A 26,490-nucleotide genomic window follows, 5' to 3' on the forward strand; every position below is an offset into this window, starting at 1 on the left:
TCAACTAAATTGGAGAAAAAGCTTTCTTCCAGGAAGCCAAGGGTACCTGGGAGACTCGGCTAAACAGGATGCCTGTTGTCTACCAAAAAAACAACCTACCGCCAATATAATCATTATTATAGCATATATTGTGCTTTAAAATTCCTCTTATATGCCTGAGATTCCTATATAATTTAGCCACTATTATAACAAAACTCTGCCGAGTTTTAAATTACATAGAAAAGCCTAAATTACAGTAATAAAATAAAAGTAATTTTAGAAACCTAAAACAACCTGAGAATATTTTATGTTTTTTTTAAAAAGGAGTAATCAAAAAATTTTAATACTCCAAATATTAAAGTTACAAACCCCTTATACAAAATGTTAATATAGACTAAAGTTAACTTCATAAGCCTCAGACCTTTTCTTATTGTTTAAATAAAGTAGTTAGAATTTTATAAATTTCTGTGTAATTTTAAACTAGATCTTTCTCATCTTTTTCATTTCCACTTTAAAAAAAAACTATGAAGGGCCTATTTTGTTCGGGGCTGACAGAAGTGTTAGACACAAAGGGAGATAGAGAGTTTAGACAATACGGCTTCTGATGCCATGAAGTTTAAGGATATTTGTGTTTCTTGACCCCCATTAGACTATATGCAAAAGAATACAGAAGTGCTTGAAAGGGGTTCAAAGTATTATGTGAGAACTGAGGAGGGTGGGGGGAGGAACATCAAGGGAATTTTCTTAGAGAGGGTAGCATGTGAGATGGTTTTTAAGGGGGAAATAGGAATTCAAAAATCACATAAAAGAAAAGTTATTCAGACATAGGCAACAGGCAAAGAGAGATGGAAGTGTAGGGCTTAAAATTCAGTTTGGCTAGCCCATAAAGTATAATATGAGGAATAAATTTTTATAAATAGAAAGACTAGGTGGTGTCAAATCACAGAAAGACAGATATGTCCAACCGAAAAGTGTGGACTTTATTGGACAGGAAATCTTTATATGAATTGCATGTAAGAGAATAGAATGATCAGATCTGACCAAACAAATTTGATTTCAAGGTAAAGAAAAGAGAGATGAGAAAGCCTTAGAAATTTTCTCTTGGCAGTTTTTTTTTACTCAGCTTCTAGGAACTTGGAACAGAAATTAGTCTTCTAAATAATTTAATATCTTCTCCTACAATCAGAAATGGCCAAATACTGAATAATTCTGACATGGAAATAAGGCTTAAAATGGAAAAACTTTCACAAAGTTGCATATTCGGTATTTTGTTGGATTTTTAATAGGTATTTCAAAATAAAAGTAAGGTCACAGGCCTAGAGCTAGAAGGGACCTAGAGACATCTTTCAGTCTAATCTCTTCATCTTACAGATACAGAACTGAATACAAGGAGAGGTTTTGATTTGTCTGAGAACACACATAAAATAACTAATGCCAGAATCAGAATATGAATACAGGTCCTCTGACTCCCAAATTCATTCCTCTTTCTATTGTATCATGCTATTTCATAAAATCGATATATTAATAAAAATTCCATCTGTGATACAAATAACATCTCAATTAAACCTATAGAAGGAACTATACATATCACCAAGTCCAAATAAATCCCTTTTCTATCTAAGAAGGAGTAACAGAACCCAAATTGAATTCCAGGTCCTCTGACTTAACCAGTAGGCTTTTTCCATTATATCACTCAGCCACTCAATGCTACAAGTTATAGTTACAAGTGACAAATCAGAAACAATTTTAACATCAAAAAGTCATGGTATGAGTAACTGGTGATTTTTTTTAATCTTCACCAACAGCATAAGTTACTCTTTCACTCAAGTCTTGATTCCTAGACTCTTCTTGTCTCTGGCTCTATCCTATAACCTCCCCACAGAACCATATGATTTTCAAAGACAGGAACAAACTTTCATTTCTTTCTGTATTCTGTGCACATATATACTTTCTCAGAAAAAAGTAACACACCCATGTCCCTGTCTTTCAAATGAACTGCTACTAGGTCTGGCCCCTTCAAATCCTATACATGTGCAACTGATTTTTTGAGCCTAAGTAACAGATTTTACATTTATTTCACTTAAGTGTCATTTTAATGTTGTGTCTGTAGCTCCCCTAATATCACACACAGGATAGTCAAAATTTCTTCTCTGTGTTCAAGGTACCACATAGTCCACTCAAATGAAAGCTCGCTAATGTCCACCAGTATGTTTAGTTCTCTACTACTAACCCTAAGAAAATAGTCTGAAGCAAAATTAAAAAGCCTAATAAAATGATTTATGTTAGTAGAGTTCCTCTATAAATGTAGGGTACATTCTCCCACAACTACAACATCATCAGAGGAGAGGATAAGCGTATGTAGAAATCATGTTCAAGGAGAAATACAAGATGTTGGGGCACTCAATATATGTGTAAGGGCAGTTTATACCTCAATATTACATGACCCTGATTGCCTACTGAAGATTTTAGTCAGTTGGTCAGTCTACAGACATTTATTAAGCTCTTACTAAGTTCCAAAAACTTTGCTAAAAGTGAAGGATACCAAGAAAATGCAAATAATAATAATAATAGTAATAATAATAATAATAATAATAATAATAATAACAACAACAACAATTGTCCTGCTCTCACCAGACCTTATTGAATAAGGTTACTTTGATGGATACAACATCTCTTGAATCTGATATTCTCTTACCAAAGCATCTCTGCTACATTTATTGCTCCACTGGTCTGGGCTCTTTTCAGTCTTCTCTGACATGTTCCTATCTTCAAGGCCAGTTTACCCATCTCCCATTCAGACTGCCAGTGTAGTGTGGTCAAAATCTCTCCTTGGCATCTTTTATGACATCTTTTTAATCATGACTACAATATCTAGCTAACAACAGCCAGGGAAAGTCCCCTGGATAAAATGAGGTCTTATATTTTCTGACCTCTGTTTCTTCACTAGAGAACAAAAGTTTTCTGTCACAGAAACTTGTGGTTAGTCACTCTTTATTATCCCAAGATCTCCCTAGCTTAGTTGTAAATAAATTTAAACCAGGACAAAAGGTAAACACAAGGATGCAAGATCACAGCTCTCCAATCAAGCCGGGGTTCCTGTCTTTATTCTACATATCTCTCAACTTGAATGCTTTGGGGCTGTATATATGTAAATTAGTGAAAATTTCAACCTCCCTATATCAATGGTTTCTGTCCACCATTCAAACATATCAAGTCAGGCTAAAATTTTTGTTGCATTCTTTAACATTCTGGCTATCCCTCCTTACTTTGTGGCATCCACAAATTTGATAATTCATGTCTTTCATCTATGTCTATACTTATGTCCTCCATCTTTAATGAAAATATTGATCAGGATAGAGCTAACTTGCAACATACCCCTAGAGATCTCTCAAGATTAATAATCATCTGAATAACACTCTTGTACCGTTATTCCAGCTATGAGTATTGCTTCTGGCAAGACAAGTGATATGACCTTGACAGCATTGTTTAGACTTTCTTAAATGTATTAATTTATAAAATTGTGGTTTAAAAAAATAGTCAGTTGCATTACAAACCCTACATTTTTGAATTTATTTAAGAAAAGTATTCAGAAAATATAGGAATAGTGTATAGGTATGGCATTATTATTACTGCTGATAATTATTATATGCTGTTATCATTATTATTATCAACATTTTGAGAAATTCGTTCTCCATTCCATCCACAAAGATCTTATTTCATTCTTACTGAAATCAAAAGCAACTGTCTCTAACCTCTAGGCCAGTCTATAACCCTTTCACAAAAAGGAAATGAGGTTAGTTTGGCACAAGTTGTTCTAAGGGAAGCCCTGCTGCCTCTGGATGATTAATTCCTTTTTAAGTACTCATAAACCATCTGTTTAACAAAATCTGTTCTAGAATTTTACCAGAGATTGATGTGAAGCTGACAAGCCTGTACTTTCTGGATTCTATCATCATCTATACTCTTTGAAAAGTTGTGACATTTGCCCATTTCCAATCTTCTGACTGCTCTGCCATTCTCTGTGATTTCTCAAAGATTATTGATGACACAGTCACATCTGCATGTTCTTTCAGTACCCTGGAAAGCAATTCATTACGGCCTTGAACTCTATATTCCCTCCTAACCAGGGCTTCATTTCTGTTTTAGAGATGTTTGTCCTACCCTTTCCAGTTAGAATGCTATTCTCAGTGCCAAAAATGGTAATATAATAGGAGTTCAAGAGTTGTTCTTTTTGTATTCTGTTAACATTACATCTTTTCCAAGCATTGCCCCCATAACCCTTCCTCATTCATCTTCTTGTAGCTTTAAAAAAGGAAAAAAGAAACTTTCAGTTGTCTACAGTCATTTTCACACACTTTAGGTCATTCTGAAATTTAGCTTTTCTGACACTATTCCATAGGTGTACACAATTTTTTAAAATTTATTCTTAATTGTGTGCCTCTCTTCATATTCTGTGTACATGGTCTTCAAAAATATGAATTTATCAGAAAGAAATCTATGTCACCAAATTAGTTTATAAATATCTATCCATTTACTTCTCTTTTGATATTATTACACAGCACATAGTTGGAATATTATTATCATTGTTTCTTATTCCTCTTTGATCTATATTCCCTTCTAGTCTCTTGCTAAACTGGAACCACATACCTCTTTTCTCTGGGTTTTTGAAACTCATTTCCCAGTGTCTTACTAAGTTCAGCATTTCCTTGCTTCAGTATTACAGACTTCAAAATGTTATGATCACTTTCTCTCAAGCTTCCTACAATTTCTATAACGTTGATATGTTTTTCCATGTTGTTCAGAATTAAACCTGAAGTCACAATTCTCTTTGTTGTGTCCTTTACAATTGTCATCCATGAATTACAAGAATCTCTCAGGGGACAACTAGCTGGCACAGAAGATAGAGCGCCAGAGTTGGAGTTGGTTCAAATCTGGTCTCAAACACTTCCGAGCTGTGTGACTCTGAGCTAGTCACTTATTCCCATTTGCCTAGCCCTTCTCCTTCTGTCCTAGAGATATTACTGGGACAGAAAATAGGGATTTAAAAAGGAAAAAATATCCATCAGACCTTCTCTGTTTAGAAAAGTGGGGTTCCAGATATCCAGCTAGCTGAAATCCCCTATCCCTACCTCATCTGTGTTCCAGTTCTATAACCAATATAAAGTAAAACATCATTCATAATTCATATCTTCCTTATGGCTAGACAGTTCATATTAACACTTTTGACTCTTTTTACAAATGTTGTTCCCAATTTTTATGTCCCTAAATTTATGGATTTTCATCTACGTATATACCTTCTTGGTGCATTTATATTTTGTTGGTTTTTTTTTTAAACCCTTAACTTCTGTGTATTGGCTCCTTGGTGGAAGAGTGATAAGGGTGAGCAATGGGGGTCAAGTGACTTGCCCAGGGTCACACAGCTGGAAGTATCTGAGGCCAGATTTGAACCTAGGACCTCCCGTCTCTAGGCCTGACTCTCAATCCACTGAGCTACCCAGCTGCCCCTTGGTACATTTATATTAAATGAGTTTCTTTTAAACAAAGTATAACTTATTATGTTATATACAAGTATCCCTTCCATATCATGACTTTCCCCATCAAGTTTTCAATAAATCCCAGGTTAGCATAAGAAATTAAATGGGAATTTCTTGGGAGTTTTCCAGGAGCCACAGACAACACGCTATGGCCAGCAGATGAGACAGAGAAAAGTTTAGAAACTATATAGCCCATGACCAAGCATTTAACTCAAATTTTACAATGTTACTGCAAACGCCCCATAAAACAAAAAGAAAAAATTCAGCCTTCTGTGGTATGAAGGGCCAAAAAAATGTACGCAGACTTTCCATATTGCAAAGACCTTAAAATGTGGAATGGACACCTATATTATATTATTGCTGCATTACTTCCTACAATTAAATATAATTAGTTTCTTTTAAAGGAGGTATGTCTTTCCATTGCAATATCTATTTTACTTGGATATAATACTAATAGTTATGTTTAAAGAAATTATATTAATTATTCCTTCTCTGGGGCATATGCCTCAAGATGTAATTTTTTTTTTAATTTAAAACAGAATTTTGCTGAATGTCCCTTAAAAAATACTAGAGAGTTAGATCAATCAGAATATGTTAGGCATTAGTCAGGAAGAGACACAAACATAAACAATTTAATTCTTAAACTCAGGAATTGGGTGAAGGAATAAGAATTCTCAAGGAATTCAAATATATCTATGTGTATACATATATGTATATATAATTTTATATGACTTAAGTGGCACTGCTTACTCTCTCCTTATGCTTTTGGCATGGGAAGAAAGTAGACTCAAGGAAAACTCACCTATTCCCTCCACAAAGAGACACACAATTGCACATATTTCTTCTACATTGTGACTTTCCCCATCATAGTTTTGATATATCTCAGACTGGCATAAGAAATTAAATGGGAATTTGGTGGGGATCTTTTGTGATAATTGGATTAAGTCTACACTGCCCATCTTTAGATTTAATCACCAAAGGCGAGAGTACCTCTAATTCTGGGAGGTCCTAACCCACCTCTGCTAGAGTGGAATCAACTGACTGCCCCCTAGGCAGTACCATGAGAAGCCTCTATTGTGATTGGGCATGCAAATTAGGAGGGAGGCATAGGAAATGATACATAAGTGACCCCTTTAAAAAGAGGGAGTTGAGTGAGTGAGAGGTGTTTGGGTGAAGAGGGCGGCTGGTGAAGGACCTCTTCTGGTTCATGGAGGAGTGTTGGAATGCTGAGACCCTGGTGAGACTGCCTTAATTATCTTCTTTGAATTCCACGTGGTGAGTTTAAAGACTGACTGAATCTTCCTGAACTTCTCTTAAGAAAATTCTTTTAGTAGACTCTGTGAATGAAGTTTGCTCCATTCACGTCCGGGCCTCTGGCCCTCTAACTCTCAGCTGAGGGTTAAGATCTACATGGATTAATTAAAGGATTGTAATAAATTACCTACTGGGTTATTTCCTTATTTCCTCTCTCTTCTTAATTGTAAATAAACTTCCATAAAAGTCAATTTTGACTTGAGATAATTCTTAATTGAGGATTGATAATAGTTCAATTCTCTGGTGACCATCTTTTAATATACTAAACCCATAAAACCCCTTTTTTCCCCCTTACACTTTAAAAAAAGCTAAAGACAACATGCAAAGGCCAACACTGAAAAGTTTAGAAACATATAGCCTATGATCAAATACTTAACCCAAATTTTACAATAAGATACTATAAAAACTCCATTAAAAAAAAAGAAAAGATTCAGAACTTTTCTGGTACAAAAGAAGAATCAAAAACTTTTATGCAGATTTTCCAGATCATGGGGCATCGTGCCCCTAACTCCCACAAAGTAGAAGGGATACCTGTGATTCCACTTGAGTTTAGTCTCAAATGCTTGCTAATTAAAAAATTAAATTACATTAAAAAATCAAAACATAAAAATATAGCTGTAGCTTCTTATTTGAAGCCCTTCCTTCTCCCTAATTACTAGTATTCAATTCCCCTTTAAATTACTTCTGCAACTACAACGTTTTCTTTCTTTTTTAAAAAACTCTTACTTTCTGTGGAGAGAGAGATTCAGAGAGAGAGAGGGAGAGCCAATGGGTTAGGAAATTAAGTGATCCAATATGAGAGGTAAACTATCTAGTCTCCAATATTCTCTGCTGAGGTCTTGAGAAGCAGCTTTGCTCAGCTAATTCCAAAGTCATACAACAAGAACTGAGTCAACATCAGGCCCAGTCAAAAAAAATCTAAGCAGAGAGGCAAACAACCCTGGTGGAGGAATAAAACTATTTTAGGATTTTCTTTGTAAAACCCTTACCTTCGATCTTAGAATCAATACTATGTATTGGTTCCAAGGCAGAAGAGCAAAAAAGGCAAGGTAATGGGAGTTAAGTGACTTGCCCAGGGTCACATAGCTAGAAAGTGTCATACTAGGATTATTAAAAACTGGTGAAAGGTAAGCTGATTATCTTTTTTTTAATGTTATTGAAACTCTCTACTCAAATCATCATCTTCTCCCCATCATACATTCCCCTTTACATCATTGACATCTAAGACATTGACATGATTTTTTTTTCAGAGAACAGGAAAAGGGGACCTGCAGGTTTCAGATCCTGGTAAGAGGAAGAAGAAGCAACAGACTGAAAAAAAGTCTTCCTAGTCTTGGTGGTAGGAAGAAAAGTAGTAAGGGAGGGGTAGGATTATTGGAAAAAATTGGGAGAGCAGGCACATTCTGTCATCCCACGGCACCATACTGACATTCTCAGAATTCACACCACTTTAAACAGAATAATTATTAACCTGTGAAGTTGTTCAACAGTTCCCAGATACGCTCTGACTAGTGATAAGCACTCTTCCAGGCAAAACTGCCCTTTCAAAATAGATTTCAAAAGAATTCAGCATATATTTAGTCAATTTAATAACTCAACAAGCATTTATTAAGCACCCACTGTGTGCACAGCATTTTCTTAAGTCTGGGGATAAAAAGATAAAAATGAAGCAGTAAAGTCTATCTTTTACCACTGGGGGAGTTAGGTGGTTCAGTGGGTAGAAAGCCAGGTTTGGAGGAGGTCTTGGGTTTGAATCTGACCTTAGACACTTCCTAGCTGTGTATGACTCTGGGCAAGTCACTTAACCCCAAATAGCTAGCCCTTAACAGCTCTTCTACCTTAGAACCAATACTTAATATCAATTCTAAGACAGAAAGTAAGGGATTTTTTTTATATAAGAAAGAAAATATGAAAGCTATAGAAGTAATTTCAAGGGGAAATGAGTGCTAGTAACTGAGGAGAGCAAGAAAGGTTTCAAATAAGAAGTAATGCCTATATTTTTATGTTTTGACTTTTAATGTAATTTTACTTTTTTAATTAACAAACACTAGTGTTCTCTTTCTGCCACCTCTTCCCTCACAAAAAGAAAAAGAAAAACAAAGCCCTTGTTACAAATATGAATAGTTAAGCAAAACAAAATCCCACATTGACCATGCCCACAAGACACACATCAATTTATTGAGTTTTGCTTTGTTGTGCTTTGCAGAAATGGCAGGATTTTTGCAAATTGAAGATTTACGGCAGTCCTATGGCAGGCTTGTCTATCAACATCATCTTTCCAACAGCATGTGGGCACATCATGTCTCTGTCTCCTACTTTGGTAATTCTCACAATATTTCAAACTTTTTTATTGGTATCAGATCTATTATGGTGATCTTTAGTCTTTGGTGTTGCTACTGTAATTGTTTTAGAGCGCCACCCATAAAATGGCTCACAATCAATAAACGTTGTGTGTGTTCTGACTGCCCTATAGCAGGAGACACAACAATGTTAAAATGAGGCCAATTAGTAACCCTATGATGGCTTCTAAATATCCAAGCAGGGTCAATCGATAGGACAAGCTTCATTGTTGTCTTATATTAATGAATTGTCATAGCCGCCTGTATATTCAACAATCACCCCCTGATCATTCTGCAGTTGTCAAGGCAAGATCCTCCACCAGCAAAAAAGATAATGACTCACTAAGAATGGCAGCTGGAGGGAAGGCAAAAAGGCAGGAAATGGCAGGTACCAAAATGAGTGAGTAAACCAATTTGATTGAATTAGAGAGTATGAGGAGAGGAATGCTGTGAAATAAGACTGAAAGTGTGTGTGTGGGAGCCAGATAGTAAAAGACTTTCAATGATAAGGATTCTGTATTTCATCTTAGGAACTCATCAAAGAGAGTTGGCGAGAGAAGAAGGACAAGAGAGAGGGAGACGATTAGCTCTGCATTTTAGGAATATCAATTTGGGAGCTCTTATGGAGGATGGATTGAAGAGAAGAAAGGCTGGAGGCAAGGAGACCAGTCAGGAAGCTTCTGTGATTGTCTAGCCAAGAGGCAATGAGGGCTAACCTAAGTCAGAGGCTGAGTGGACATATTGGAGAAATATAACAGAGAATGTAAGCTCCTTGAGAGTAAGGATTATTTTGTTTTTGTTTTTGTCTTTGGATCTCCAGCTCCTAGCACAGGGCTTAGCACATGGTAGGTACTTGATAAATGGTTATTACATTAAACTAAAATATACAGGACTTGTATACCAATCTGGATGAGAATTGCACAAGTGGAAAAGGTATGGAGGGGTAATTATTGACCCAGGCTCTTGCTGGTGAAATCAACTGGAAACCATTGGAGGTTCAAAAGTATTTGCATAGCTCTGTTCTAAACTTGTCGGGTGTTTGATCCATGCCTCTCCCTTGGGTGAATGATAGGGTCTGGAAGAGCTGGTGATGTGTTTCTGCTTAAATGACCTTTTCTGATTGCTGAGTAAGGGAAGGAGGACAACAACCAGGTCCACTTATTGAACTGCCCCAGGATGCATACACTTCCCTTACTCCTCCTCCCACAAGGAGTGAAGAATGTCAACAATGTGTATGGAAAAAATAAAGTACACAAAAGTTGTTGTCGAAAGAGACTGGCTCCATCAAGGGCTCTAGAAGTAGGCAATGAATGCATCACTCACTGGAAACAAACACCATGCAAGTGTTGAGTTGAAAGCCCTCGTCATTCCATCCCAGACATTTAGACAATTCCAGAATGGCTTTGCATGGCAGATACTCTTGGGAGTCCTCATACTGATGGGATTACAGGATACCAAATACTTAGCATTTATGATTTCTTCAGAATAAGGACATTCTCTCATCTTTCCAGCAAAAGAGATACCAATAAATCATGATTTAAAGGCTAAATCTTAAATACTTGCTTAAGGCAGAGGTTAAATTACTTACTCAAGATCACACAGCTACCAAGTGTGAGAAATAGGATTTGAATCCCCAGCTTTGCTGATTATAAGACCAGAACTCTCTTTACTATCACTTAAGAATACCATTATATCATTAATATCCTTTTTAAAAAAACCCTTATCTTCCATCTTAGAATCAATATTGTGTATTGGTTCTAAAGTAGAAGAGCAGTAAGGGCTAGACAATGAGGGTTAAGCGACTTGCCCAGGGTCCCACAGCTAGGAAGTGTCTGAGGACACATTTGAACCCAGGACTTCCCATCTCTAGACCTAGCTCTCAATCCACTGAGCCACCTCGCTGCCCCAATCACTATACTAGATTCACATTATTTAAGAACACACAGGTCTTTCAAACTTTAAAAAAAAATGCATTAGCAGACACAGCTGGACCCAAGTTATCAACACGTAAATGAAAGGATCAATAAGAATCATTTTATTAAATGACAAAAATGGGCCAGATGCTCAGCTCTGAAAAATATGGAAATCCTGATCCCACATATGTCTTTCCCCAAAGCCCTGGTTCTTCTAGTAGTTTACACTAAGTGTAGGAACAATAGTGATGGGGATGGGGATGGGGGGGCCACCTCCATTCCTCTAACTCTATCTAGAGACTGAGCTTTTGGATGGCTTTGAGGATTGTACAAAGGATAAGGATGCCAAGTGAGTGCCTTTCTCTAGAACCTCTTATTCCTTCCATCCCCATGAACTACTAATACTCTTTAAAGCCCCCAACTACAAAACGTTTAAGGAAGACATACTGAAATGCATTACTATACAGGCTCTTGACATAGAATCAATATACCTTTAAGCACATCTATATCTTGCATTAACCTTGCATCTCCCTGAGATTTAAAGGCGATTCACTGTTGCTCATCTCAAAATCTTTCCAACACTGTTCCATATTAAACATATCATTGTGAAGATAAAGAAACTGCTTATCTAAACCTCTTTTTGGAAATGTTTTTAAAATGTGACTATCCTCAGTATAAAATATTCAAAGAAAAATTTTCTAAAATTAAAAAATGACAAACTTGTTATAAAAAGATAAGGAATGGTTCTGTGGATGGAGCACAGGACCTAGAGTCAAGAAGACACAGTTTGAATCCAGCCTCAGACACTTATTATGTAAGCCTGGGCAAGTCACTTAACTTCTGTCTGCCTCAGTTTCCTCATCTGTAAAATAGAGAAAATAAGAGCACCTATTTCCCATGGCTGTTGTGAGAACCAAATGAAATGATCATTGTAAAGTGCTTAGCACAGCGCCTGGCACATAGACATTATATATTTGTACTGCCCTATCAATCACAGACCCAAAATAAAAAATAAAACATAATTTCAATATTAAAATATAATTTCAATAATTCCAACCTTTTGGCAATAATTAATTTCATCCCTAGAGATATTGCTCCTTTTTTTTCTCCTTCACTAGCCCTTCCTCCTTGCTTAGCAGATGTTTTTTTTGTTTTTTTTTTTTTTTTTTAATTTTAAACCCTTAACTTCTGAGTATTGACTTATAGGTGGAAGAGTGGTAAGGGTAGGCAATGGGGGTAAAGTAACTTGCCCAGGGTCACACAGCTGGGAAGTGTCTGAGGCCGGATTTGAACCGAGGACCTCCTGTCTCTAGGCCTGGCTCTCAATCTTAGCAGATGTTTTCATGAGCTTCCACGACCAAAGGTTCACCACTTGGTGGCTGATCCACTTATCACAAACCTCTCTATATATTTAACATGGCTGGTCTTTGAATGATTGGCATATAACTGGGTTCATATTCAAAGCCCTTTCAATTTGGCAGGACTCATTATGCAAACATGACCTTCAAGAATCCAGGGTCACCTCCACGGAATGATAAGGAATTAGGTATATCACAAATGCCAGGTTTAGCAAACCTATTGCTAGTCCTAGATTACTTATTGATTAAAAAAACAAACAAATAACAAACAGAAAAAAGAGGGAAAAACTCTCAATAGTAAAATATAAAAATAAAAGTGATGTTTTATAGACCTGGAGATAAAAGAATTTTTAGCATAGAACAAAAATGTTTTAATTCTTTGTATCTTAAAGAATATTTAAAATCTTAAATAGATTAGAATAAAAATTTTAATAGAATTTATGTAATAATTGACCAGCAATTCTTTAAATTTTGCAAAACACTTTAGATATATTAGCTCAGTTGGGTCTGACTTTAGAACCCTATAAGAGATAAATAAGATAGATACTACCAACTCCATTTTACAAATGAAAAAATCTAAGTTCAAAGAGGTTGATTTGCCAGTACTAGGCATGAGAGCCATCACTGGAACTCAGTTCTTCTTCCTAAAATCAGCATTCAATGTACCACCAGACCTGTTGCTCCTTACTTTGTGTTTGTTTTTTCCCCTTTTTTACATTTATTTTTCTTGTTACATTTTGAGTTCTAAATTGTCTTCCTTTCTCTCTCCCAATCCCACATTAGAAAAAGCTAATATTGTGTGTGTGTGTGTATGCATGTACAACTATATAATACATAGATCCTCCCTCTAGAGGCAAATAGCATTTTCCTTCATAAATCCTTTGTAGTTGATTTTAGTGTTCATATTACTCAGAATAGCTTAGTCATTCACAATTACACTCCTGACAATATTGCTATTACTCTGTACAGCATTCTCTTGATTCTATACATTTCATTCTTCATTATTGCAGGCAAGTCTTTTCATGTTTTCTAAAATCAATCTGCTAGTCATTTCTTATAGCACAGTAGTTTCCATCACAATCTTATACCACAACTTATTCAACCATTCCCCAATTGATGAGCATCCCCTCAATTTCCAGTTTTTTGCCTCCACAATGAGAGCTTTTATAAATATTTTAGAACATACAGATCCTTTTTCTTTTCCCATGATCACCTTGGGAAATAGACTTAACAGTGGCATGGCTGAGTCAAAAGATAGTTTTATGACTCTTCGGGCACAATTCCAAATGGTTCATCAAAATGGTTGGATCAGTTCACAATTCTACCAACCATGTATTAGTGTTTCATACTTGGTGTTTCTTTTTTTTTAAAACCCTTATCTTCTGACTTAGAATCAGTAAAGATTCTAAGGCAGAAGAGTGGTGAGGACTAGGCAAATAGGGTTCCAATGACTTAATATCACACAGCTAGAGAGTACCTGAGGTCATATTTGAACCCAGGTCCTCCTGACTCTAGGACTGACAGTCTATCCACTGTGATAAATAAGATTTTTAAAGTTTTACTATAAACTTGAAACATTTTATTGGTTTAAATGAAGTTTCCCTTTTTTTCACTTCAAAAATAGTCACTTTCCACATCAGGTCTGATTTAAGAAGCAAAAGGTCTAATTTGCAAGGGAAAATTATTTTCTCTAAGGAATCTCAGTTGAAAAGCAGCTAAGGATTATTCTAATTGGCTTTAACTGGCACTCCCACACATTGCAATATTCTTGAACTGAAACTACAGCTTATTTTCAAAAATACAGCATTATCTGTGACATAACAGGAAGAGAAAGGAAGAAACCTTTCCCAAAAAGATCATTCTATATAACTAATCATTAAGCCAATCAAACATTGAAACACAAATAAGAATGCTTTAGGACAGGGATTTGAACATTTTTTGCATGTCACAGATCCCCTTAGAAATCTAGTTAAATCTATGGGCCTCTTTTCAGATTAAAAAAGGAACCAACAATCCTGACATGCAGTTTTGTTGTTGTCGTGCAATTGTGTCCAATTCTCTTGACTCCATTTGGGTTCTTGGCAAAGATACTGGAGAGGTTTGCTATTTCCTTCTCCAACTCATTTTATAGATAAGGAAACTGAGGCAAATGGGGTTAAGTGACTTGCCTAGGATCACACAACCAATAAGTGTCTGAGGCCAGATTTGAACTAATGAAGATGAGTCTTCCTGGTGTTCTATCCACTTGTGCTACATAGCTACCAACATGCAATTACCATGGTATTTTTATAATAACTTCACAGATTCAGAAGGACTTCACATTTGAAACGAGGTAGTAGCAGGGACATTGAATTGTACCCTTTTAACAAAAATGATAATAATAAAGATTTATATAATGCTTACTTTATTTTATAATCATTATCTAATTTGCTCCTCGCGTAGAAGAAGAATGTGACACAAGTTAAACTAGCATCCATTTTGCAACCTTTTCTTATCAAAGAACCCAAAAACTAGCTTTCTTGGAACATCAAACAAAAGTCCCAAGCCCAGCCTCCACTTTTAGAGCATCCACAGCTTCCATTTTTCTTCTATCTCGTTCTCCTTGTTCCTGAAGGGTGACACAACCCTAGAGCACACCTGAGATCTGAGAACAAGGACTTTGGCACAGAGATCTACTTGCATTTATCACTCTGTGCAAGCATTCTCCATGATCCTGCCTGGCCCAAGGGAGGTCAAAATGAATGAGGCATGAGCACAAAAGAATGAGGGCCTCAAGTTTCAAATGAGAAGATAAGGGAAGGCAGCTGGGTGGCTCAGTGGATTGAGAACCAGGTGTAGAGACAGGTGACTCTAGGTTCAAATCTGAACTCAAACATTTCTAATTGCCTTGATCCTTCCACTCTTCTGACTTGGAACCAATACATGATGTCGAATCTAAGACAAAAGGTAAGAGTTGGTTTAAAAAAAGATGTGAATTTAAGTATTGTCTCTGTTGTACATTATCTCTGTGGCTGGGGAACTTGATCCCCTGCTCTGAGCCTCAGTTTCTTCATCTGGGGTTTCTTCCCAATCCAGAGGGCTAGGGTGCCCACACGGAACTGTGCCATCTACAACTGAGGTGGGATGAGGAGTGGGATGAGTCGGAGAGTCCCATCCATGGTCATCATTTCACATTAAATGAGTTGGGTCAGCTTTCCATCCCACCCTTCCTTGTTTCTCAGCCAGCAACTTGATCTGAGCTTCTCCTAGGACAAGACAATCAGCATGTGCCCAGGGCATCTGATCATCTGGCAAGAGCCCTAAACACCACAGTAATGATAATTGTATAAAATTCCATCATGAAGTATGCAATCAGTCCATATGGTACCTGTCGTGAGAAGAAAACATTACAAAAAAAAATTAAAGGGCTCAAACCTGAGCAGATTCCTACCATCTAGGCAGATTTATCCTAATAGTGAAATTGATTGTCTTTACCCAAAAGAGGAGAATGGTCTACTCAACTGTGAACTGCCAAATTTTGTAAGAACTGACAGTCACATCTGGTTTGTTTCCTAGATGCATTCCCCAGGAAAGAAGTTGGCTTCCATTTGCAGGTAAAAACCTAGAGGCATCCTAAGAGTTGTAAACATTAAAGGCCACATTTCAGACACTGAAGAGTGCTAAACCAAAACAAAGAGAAACTCATAACCAAAGCAGCCTTGGTGAGTTGGTTTAGAATCTAAAAGTACTAAACAGCAAAAATATACTTAAAACTAATAGCAAAGACTAAAAAATAATCTTTTTTATTCACTAGGCACAAACCACCACTGAAATTTACCAGAGAAAGAATAACTCCCATTACAATTCCACCTTCTCATTCCATCCACCATCTTTTTTCTTTTTTTAACTTGTACCTTGCTTGGTTTGCCCCTGAGGAAGTTATGAGTGTTCTAAAGTTTAACAAATTAAATTACCTTCAAAATTCACTGAAGAGTTAACCATTTGAAGAAATGCTATGGGGAATTCTTCGCAAACAAAAATAGCATGTTTTGCTAATTAAATAATCATTATTCAATGCATCTCTTCTTATAAATGGACATCTTTCCAAATAGGGCTTCCTTAAGGTAGGAAACACCAAAGCTAAGAAAGGGGTATTCATGGAAAGATGGGATAGAAATCTGTGAGAACAATCAGTAAAGGCAGACTATGTTACTGGAATAATGCTAAATATAGATATTAAAGTGATATGGTTGGGTACTCTGAGCCCAGCATAAATGATACAGTAGAATCAAGTGAGGATTTGGGAAGTTAGAAGACTGGCATTCAAATTTCAATCCAATATTTACCACCTATATAATCCTAAACACTATAGGTCAAGGTATACCAAACCTAACACCAAAGTAGGATGAGCCTCAAAATTAATATGCTCAAAATGATGACATTACACTAGATCAGAAGTACTTAACTTTTTTGTGTTATGAACCCCTTCAGCAGTCTGAGGAAGATTATGGGTCCCTTCCCAGAATAATATGAATCATCTACATTCATAATTGAAAGAAATGTTAAATTTCTTTTTTATTTTATTTATTTATTTTTAAAGTATTTTTCCATGGTTACATGATTCATATTCTCTCTCTCCCTTCTTCCCTCCCCACTCCAGGAGCTGACAAGCAAGTCTACTAGATTATATATGTATTATCACTCAATATCTATTTCCATATTATTCATTTTAAAACCAAAATCCCAAATCATATACCCATAGAAACACGTGCTAAATCATATGTTTTTCTTCTGCAAAGAAATGCTAAATTTCTGTTCATGGATTACAATCAGGTTCATGGATTCCCCTAAAATCTATCCATGGTCTCCAGGGGCCCCAGGTTAAGAACCTTTGGGCTAGGAAATCTCTAAGATTCCTTCTAGTTCCAGACTCTATGATCTTATAGTTACTAAATGTGAATGGAGCCAATGCAAATTTGTCTTATCTAATATACAATTTCTGTAAGGCAAGTGATTTCTGAAAATGGATTAGTCTGGCCACATTAAACTACTGCTCCATTATCTGGATACTATCCTGCCCCAAAATCACTTTGTATTTTAGATAAAGCTCATTAACCAATCGATAGCTAGCATTGCTATTTCTAAGAGATAACTTACACTTACAAGATAAAGAACTACTTTCCCTCTTAAACAAGTAGTAAAAGGGAGACTATATAAAATTAAAATAATTAAAACAATAACAGATATAATCAAATGTACTAGTCATAACTCAAGAAAACTCCCTAGCAGGGAGTTACACATATAAGAATATGTCATTTCGACTTTTGCACAAGAGAAATTAATCACAATCCTTTTTCAAAAACTGCTGAGAAAAAATGTGTCTATTGGATACCTGTTTTCTTTCATGTGACTAATTTGCATCAAAATCTGTATGATTTTATTTGGGTAAGAAAAATGCCTTACTATAACCTTTTTTTCTAGAAGATATTCTCATGGTTTGTATTTATTGGAATTTTTATCCAATTGTCAAGCTCTGTATTCTTAGCACATCTAAGATATAAACAAAAACGCTGTGTAGTGTTTTTCTCTTCCACAGTTCCCTGATGAAGAAACATCCTGCCTGAGCTTCATCATCCATCTTCTCCTGATGAAGCATGAAAGTTTACAGAAATATGGCATGTACCAAAGCAGATCAGTTTTGTTTTAAAATATTTTAATAGTGCAGACTGCTGCTTTAAGAACCAAATTTGTATTGAGTCTCACATCTAGTCTGTACCAAGTATACTTTGATCACTCTATCAAAAGATCAACATTTAAATATTATGTAAATTGTATTTCCTTAATGTTCCCTTTTTGCATGAAATCAAACAAAAAACTTGTTTCCCTCTGAAAACAGAGAACTCTAAAAAAAATCAACATATTGAAACTAAGAAAATAAATCATTCCAAGCATAGTCCTATTTCATTCAGTTAAAGGTAATACCTTTTACAGATCCAAGTAAGAAGGAATTACACTTTTTCTTAAAAAGAACTCCAGATATCATTTTTCAAGCCTTTTAATGCAAGAAAAGGATGGACTTGGATTACCTATATCATTATGACAACTGCTCTAAGGCCATCCTCAGTGATAAAGATTAATTTCAAAAGAAATGTCACACCTGTGTCCTTCCTGAAAACACTGTGACTTAATGAGTAGAAATGGGACCAATAATTGAGCAATGACTGAAACTGAACTCAAAGCAATGAAAGAAAATGTCACTATCCCAGATTAATATATGTACGTATATTGAGTTCATTAAATATAAATGTTATCCAATGAGGTACAAAGAAAATATTATCTTTCCTCCACATGGAATCTTTCATTTTCAAGGAGCATTATATAGTATGTGTAAAAAACCATTGAGATGAGGAAATTATGGTAGCCATTCTACATAACTACTTCCATCCAAGTTATCCCACAGGTTCTGATAGGAAAGGTCTGAATCCAATACAGTAAGCATTGAAAGCCTCTCTGAAAAGTATTGCAAATTAAAAGAGAACTTGTCCAAAGATTGCCTTATACGATTCACCTAGAGTACAATCAGGCAGTTGATAGGTGGCTTGTATAATAGTCTAAGCTTTTAGGCAAGTGAGGACCAGGCAAGTAGGTGGTACCATGGATCAAATGCCAAGCCTGGAGTCAGAAAGACCCAAGTTTAAATCTGGCCTCGGATACTTACTATGTGTGTGACCATGGGCAAGTCACTTCACCTTATTTGACTCAGTTTCCTCCTCTATAAAATGAGCTGGAGAAGGAAATATAGAATCTCTGTCAAAAAAAAAAACCCAAGAGTTGAACAAGGATCAGAGACTTAGAAACTAAGAAGAGACTTTAGAAGTCACAGACTATCATCTAGTGCCCTGTCATTTTCAAAATGAGGAAACTGAGGCACAAAGAGTCTAAATTTGGGGCAGGTGCTCCTCTTAAGAATCAGAAAGAAATTATGGCTAAGTCCTGTTTCCATGAATGAAAACATGGATTTTCCTAGATAGAAATGGACAATGTTTTTGTTTTATAATTCATCTGAGATCATAAAAAAAAAACTCATCCCAATCTACTGATTCAAAAATAAGTTAGATTGTGAATGACTAAACCAACAGAATTTGCTAATGAGCACAAGATTTTTTAGGAAAGTTTTCTATTTCTATTCTAAATTTAACAAAACTTAATGAGGCAAGCGTTGAAGAATTGGACTGAAGCAGTTTTAAGTGTCCACACACACGTACAAACAAACAGAGATGATTTGCCCAATTAACTTCTCCAAACTTAGATAGGTAAGTCCTTGGTTGACAAACATACAGTCATTTGTCAGGACTCTACTTGGTACAACCTGTCTTCAAGAGCCTATGGCATAATAAGGCATCAGAATAGGAGTTTTCAGAAGCTTTAAATCGATCTGGTCTGAAAATATCAACACACAAAGTAAAATTGTCACAGGAAATATAGGTTACTTTTCATTATCCATGGGTTGAATACACAGTTTACATATTATTATATTATATGTTCTTAAATATTATATTCTTCTTATTATATTATTTAATTATATATGATTATAGTATAGATTCTTCTTTCACCTACATATGTTTCCATAAAGAGAAAATGAAAGAATAAATAACTCAAATCTGTTCATTTGGCTACTCCCCCCTTCAGTACAAAGCCTCTATGGTGCCTTCCAACTCTAAATCTATGATCTAATGATCCCTTTGACTTTGATTAAGATGGAGCTCTTGGATCAGCTGTGGATTTCATTTATCCAAACTATTTCATGTTGGAAAATAGGAACCACAATCATTTCATGACACCTTGATGGTCTAACAATGCAGAAATCCACCAAGCACCTGGTGGCCTAATAGTAGAAAACAAAAAGAAATAAGATGTTACAAACTTTTCAAGGACATAATAAAGAAGATGGTCTCATTGACTGTTGTTCTTGAGTAAGAGACACCTGCAGTTTTGTCTAAATAGACTTCTTTAACAATTGAAAAAGAATTTGGTCACCTCCCCTTGTTTCCTGTTCTTGAACAGGGAATGGTTTCTCAATCCAAAAATAAACCCTATTGGCTGCATAACAAGTTTTCCCCCAGACAACTCTCCTTTAAATGATTCCCCACTGTATTTACCCTTCCCTCTCCTGTGAAATGCCTTATTTATCTTTCCTAAGTAGTTACAGAATCCTGCTAATTGGCTGTGTACTCTAAGTCATCCTGAAAAGTTGTAAAAACCACATCTGTACCCTAGAAAGCAAAACAGTCTTCCTCTGCATACTAATTCATTTCTTGGCTTTTATTTTGGACTCCTATCTTTGCCCCACAATCATAGAACCCCAGCTGACTTCTCTGAAGAGGTCCCATGCCTCTTGGTCAAGAGAGTCTCCCATAAATACTTGTTTCCCATTTTGACAGACAGTAATGGTGAGGGGTGTTTTTGTTTGAATTTTTTTAATCAATTGCTTATTTTTCTTGTATATTTTAAAATAAATCACACCGAGATTTACATATAATTCAATCATTTAGTCATCACAGGATTGGTGTTTATTAAGTACCTACTGGGTCATTAACAATAAATATTTGTTAAGTGCCTGAACTATGTACAGAGCATAATGCTAATTGATGAGAGAGGCATAAAAAAGTATAAAAGGCAATTCCAACTCTTGTACCTATGAACCTAGCACTGTGCTATGTGGTACATTTGCTGCAATGTACCACATAGCACAGTACCATATTCTTTTACCTAGAGATGAAGGCCAACTTGTTTACTAATTTCAAATACCATTTTTTGCCTAAAACAAGGTCATTCCATGAGGTCTTGCTGTCTAAAGACCCATTGTAAACCTACTAAAAATAGAGGGAAAGTCCGAAATGTTGACTTTAAATGATCACTGTATTGCAAATAGTAATCATATGGAAATGGGTTTTGAACAATGATACATGTCAAATTACTCAATGACTCCAGGAGTGGGGAGGGAGAAGGGGAGGGAAAGAACATCAATCATGGAACCACGGGAAAAAAAATTTTCTAAATTAATTAATTAATTAAATGAATTGTTTAAAAAAGGAAGTTGTGTTCTTCCCAGGATCATAACTATGATATGGCTAATATTTTTACACAAGGACTTTAAATTAAAATTCATAATTTGTCCAACTATAAAAAAAAAAACAGAGGGAACGAGGATCTAGGCAACAGAAGTAGACTATGGAAGAGACAGGGCAATTAGCTCAATTCTGGTTAGAGTGAAGGACCTGGAATCAGGAAGACTTGTTCAAATGTGGCCTCAGACATTTACTAGTTGTTTGAGCTTGCACAAGTCACTTAGCCTCTGTTTGCCTTAGTCCACCAGAGAAGGAAATGTCAAGCCACTCCAGTATCTTTGCCAAGAACCGTGGATGGTATTGTCCACAGGGTCTCAAAGAGCTGGGTACAACTGAATAACAACAAAGCACTGTTCTATTTTCAAAGAGTTCCAGAGCTTTATTATGTAACAAATAGTTCTATGAGTCAGGAAAAAGGAAACAAAACCTTTTTAAGAACTGAGTAGTTGATCTTTACACCTTCCTGCTGCTTCTTAGCCCAATTCAAATCTTCAAGATTGCTTGTTTCCCTGAGATCTTACCGATAGACTACATCAGAACCATAGAGGAATCCTAGTGGTAAGACTGGATCTTAACACACTAAACTGCAGAAGCAGATGGTTATCATAGCTAGAATGTTGGACTTGGAATTTTAAGGCCCTGAGTTCAAATCTAACCTCTGTTCCTTTGTAGTGATGTGACTATGAGCAAGTGCCTTGACTTTTCTGAATATGTTTCATCATCTAAAAATGATGATATTAATGTTATCAAATCTTCCATATGGTGGCCGTGAGGTCTAAGTGAGATAATATATGTAAAGTTATTTGTAAACTCTAAAATGCTATAGATAGTTATTTTGGAGAACAGTTTAGGACTATGCCCAAAATGGTTATTAAGATTGTGCATACTCTTTGACTGCATTATTGCTAATACCCTAAGGAGATTAAATAAAAAGAGAAAAGACCCATATGTACAAAATTACTTATAGCAATGTTTTTAGTGGTGGCAAAAAAAAACTGAAAATGGGGTGATGCGCTGAGGAATAGCTGAACAAGTTATGGCGTAATATATATGAATGTGATAGAATATTATTGTACTATGTAAAATAACAAACAGGATGGTTTCAGAAAATCCTAGTAAGATTTATATGAACTGATACAAAGTGAAGAGAACCAAAAAGGACAATTTACAAAGTAACAGCAGCATTATAACAAAGATCAACTGTGAAAGACTTAGCAACTCTGATCAATGACAATTCCAAAGGATTCACAATGAAAAATTCTATCCATCTCCAGAAAAAAAGCATGACTGGGCTCTGAGTACAGACTGAAGCACATTTTTCTCTTAATTTTTCTTGCTTTTTTCCCCACATTATGTTTTTCAAGACTTCATAAGTATTAGGATACCATATTTCTTGCCTTCTCAATGAGTAGGGTAGGAGTGAAGGAAGGTAAAAAAAATGTGGAACTGAAAAATAAAAACTGAAATGTTTGTTACTATTATTAGGCAACCTTAGTTATGCCTAGTTTCTAGGTTTTTTCAGCTAAAGTCAGTGTGGGATTATGAAAAGACCAAAGACTTGAAATTATGAGATTTGAACTTCAAGCCAAGCTCTAATACATAAGTCACTTAACCTCTTGGAGCCCAGGTTCCCACATTCATAAAATGAGGTTACCAATACTTTTTCCATTTAAATGTATTTATTTATTACATTAAAATTCCCAGGTAACCTACTCTACAAGATGTCTGTGATTGCTTTGAAAACTTTTTTTAAACCATGTACAAATGAGCTATTATGTTTAACCCTCATCATTCGGCTGAAGTCTCTAAGACAAGGCTCTCTTCACATGAACTAAGTTGCAATGCAAAATCATAGTTAAATCAGATTATGTAACCAAATCAATATGGAAAAAAATCCATATAGGTCTGTTATACTGAACCCATACTTTATCTGATAGAGTTGGATTTTCATCCTTTGGGATAGAAACAATTTTTATAGCCTTCAAAAAAGCTCCTCTTACTTTCTATTTTGAAACACAGAAAATCTAACTAAAAGACTAAGAATCTTTCTCAAAGGTATAGCCATCAACCTTATAGAACCCACACTTCACTCCATGTACTGTCACAAAGGAACCATTTTCTATGAATAGAAAATTAGCTACAAACCACACTTAGGCTGATACTGAGTCAATTCCTCATAGTAAGAAGTTTGAACTCTCACATTGATGTTTGTAATACTTACGCATTACAGTAGGGTTTCTTCTCATATCCTTTATAGTTGTTCATGTTTAATGCCATCTTGCAGACTTCACAATGGAAACATCCTTTATGCCAGTACTGAGGGGGAAAAAAGATTTTAATTACTTTTATGGTCTTCACTATTTTCTAAATTTAATTCAGAGTTAAAGATCATAGGTGACAATTTTAGGGTTAAAGAAGGGACCTCAGAGGAAGTATCTGAAGTGGGATCTGAAATTCTTGGTCCAGCGCCCTGTTCACTAGGCAACATTGATTCTACAACTAATTAAATTTCTTACTAATATTTGAAAATGCACTAATGTAGAATTTCTTAACCTGGGGTACATGAACTTTTAAAAATATTTTGATAACTGCAATTCAATTGGTTTCCTTTGCAATCCTGTCTTTTATTTCCGACATTAAACAACATTACTGACATGGAATACACAGACTTCACCAGACTGTCACAGGGTTCCAAATCACTACAGGGATTTTAACAGAAGACATGTTTACCTGCTTGTTGTTAAATAAAGAAGACAGCATTTTAACCTTAAGAGGTTTTTAGGTAAATTGTTATTTTCAGACTTTGGGGGAAGAGGAACAATGATAGCATGTAATATATATATTGGGAAAAGATGATGGTAGAATAGTAGAAAGCCCTCCCTGGGTATGGAGTCAAAGGAGTGCTTTGTTCAAGTTCTGCCTGATATTTACTAGCTGCTTGACCCATAAACACTCTTGAGCCTCCCTATACTCGTCTACAAAATGGAAATAAAAACTACTGGGTTATTTAGGGATTAAGTGAGATTAATATTTTTATCTGACATTATTACACTCTAGAAAAGAAATACAAGCTTTCTGTAGTAATATTTATTGCATTTCTATTTGCTGTCCCCACAGAGAATTCTGAAACGTATTCATAGAGAAGTCCCTGCCCCAGAGGGTGGCTTTTTTTTCCCCAACTATTTTGAACCTCTGGAAGAGAAGACACTTTAAAGGAATGGTCTAAGACTAAGTGCTTACTGGGCAGCCTAGAGTAGTGGAAAAGGCAATGAACTTGGAGTCAGAAAGACCTGGGTTCAATTCGGAGTCTGCTCCTTACTCCCAGTGTGACCTTGAGCAAGCCTCTATGGACTTCAATTTACTCCTTTGAAAATGAGGGGAATTGGACCAGCTCATCTCTTAACCAAGGTCCCTTCCAGCTAGAAAATCCTATGATCGTCAGTAAATATCAAACGATAAAGTCGATTTTAAAAAAGACAACAGTAATACCGGCTTAGAGGCACTTCTTTCTAGGACTTCCAACAAAACCCACCGTGGATCACGAAAACGGTTTGTTTTAACAAGACATCACTCCGAATTATCAATGACATGGGAAGCACAGCATCTGTCTAATCTCCCCTCCTTCCTTGCTCCTGCCGGTCGCTTTCTTAGTGATTTAAAGTAGCAATCACAGTTATACTGGAGGAGCAGTCGTGTAATGCTGTGCCATCTATGGGGCCTCTTTCAACCCGGGAAAGCTGTCGAGCCCCAGTGACAGCAGGGCTTTCACGTATTCCATTGAACTCCCTCCAGAGGGAGGCAAGAAGAGAGGTAGGTAACGCAGGAGAAGCCAGAGTTTCTGCCAAGAGAGCCCCAGCGTCCGCCCTAGGCGAACATCAAAGGTGGTGGGGCCCGGGAACAGCGCCAGAGCCTCGGCTTTCTCTGGAAAGCTCGAGGTCCGGAGCTGGGGCGGGGGAGGCGAACATCCGGATGTTGCTTTCCCCCCTCTTAGCAATGCGGCAGTGCCTTCCCCCTGGCATATTAATAACTAGTTACTTCTCTTACCTCCCCGAGATCTGGCAGGGCCACCACATTCCGAAGGAGCAAAGGAGGTGGGAGGAAGAGGGGCTGGGGTCTTAAGAAAGACAGTGAGTGCCAATGTGGGGGTTGGGGGGGAGGAAGAGGCGGTCAGGGAACTCGCTTGCTATAGCAAGTCTGCCAACCCTTTGGGAGCTTCTCCGGCTCCTCTCCTCGCATCCTCTACCCTCCTTGGGCAGGACAGGGGAGCAGTGCCCGGTAGCAGCAATGCCAGTATCCGCAGTCCTCTCTCCCACTCCGAATCCCATGCCCCAGTAGAATACTCCAACCCAACATCCGACCCTCCTGGGGGCATTTTTCTTTTCGCTCTCCACCCAAACTACCTCACACGCCACTTTCCACCCTTCTCCAAAACCAAACTTCTAGCAGGTGCAGCGGCGGCCGAGGAGCCCTTGGGTAGGGGCTGGCTCTCCCCTTGGCTGCTCCCTGGCTCGCTCTCCCGTCACCCCTTGCTCACCTTATCCAGGCAGTTGACTTTTTCCGTGGGATACACGACTTTCCCACAGCGGGCGCATTGAGGATTCATTTTCGCTGCTCCTGATAGAGGTGGCGACTAGGAGGAGGCTGTGGCAGCGGTGGCTGAGGCTGTTACAGCTTCTGCGGCGGGGCTGGCGGCGGCGTCTGGGGGCTCCGGAGAGCCGGTGTGACATCCCCTTGCAAGCCAGTCCCCCACCACCTTCGGGCTGGCGGGTAGTCGGACCTGCGGGCTGGCGTACCCCGCTGGGGGCGGCGGCAGCGGTGGCGGTGGCGACTACTGCTCAGGTCTGGAAGGTCGAAGCAGACAACAGCAGTGGCGGTGGCTACAGCCCTGGGCTCGCTCCTCTTGCCAACTGCGGCTCCGTGGCATGCGGGATGGGAAGGGGGAAGGG

At 37.1% G+C, this 26,490-nt stretch overlaps 1 protein-coding gene across 2 annotated transcripts in view; it reads right to left on the reverse strand.

Annotated features, from left to right (window-relative positions):
• Positions 1–26,279, reverse strand: part of NEBL (nebulette) — a 463,434-nt gene extending 437,155 nt beyond the window's left edge. For both annotated transcript variants that reach the window (XM_044679719.1, XM_044679718.1), the window contains exons 1-2: positions 26,079–26,279; positions 23,766–23,860 (exon numbers count right to left, since the gene is read on the reverse strand). In XM_044679719.1, the coding sequence (XP_044535654.1) occupies positions 23,766–23,860; positions 26,079–26,147 (164 nt within the window). In that variant the 5' untranslated portion in view covers positions 26,148–26,279. The remainder of the gene's footprint in view (positions 1–23,765; positions 23,861–26,078) is intronic.
• Between the last annotated feature and the right edge of the window lie 211 nt (positions 26,280–26,490).

This window comes from Gracilinanus agilis, chromosome 5, assembly GCF_016433145.1.
Source record: "Gracilinanus agilis isolate LMUSP501 chromosome 5, AgileGrace, whole genome shotgun sequence".
Classification (NCBI taxonomy): Eukaryota; Metazoa; Chordata; class Mammalia; order Didelphimorphia; family Didelphidae; genus Gracilinanus; species Gracilinanus agilis.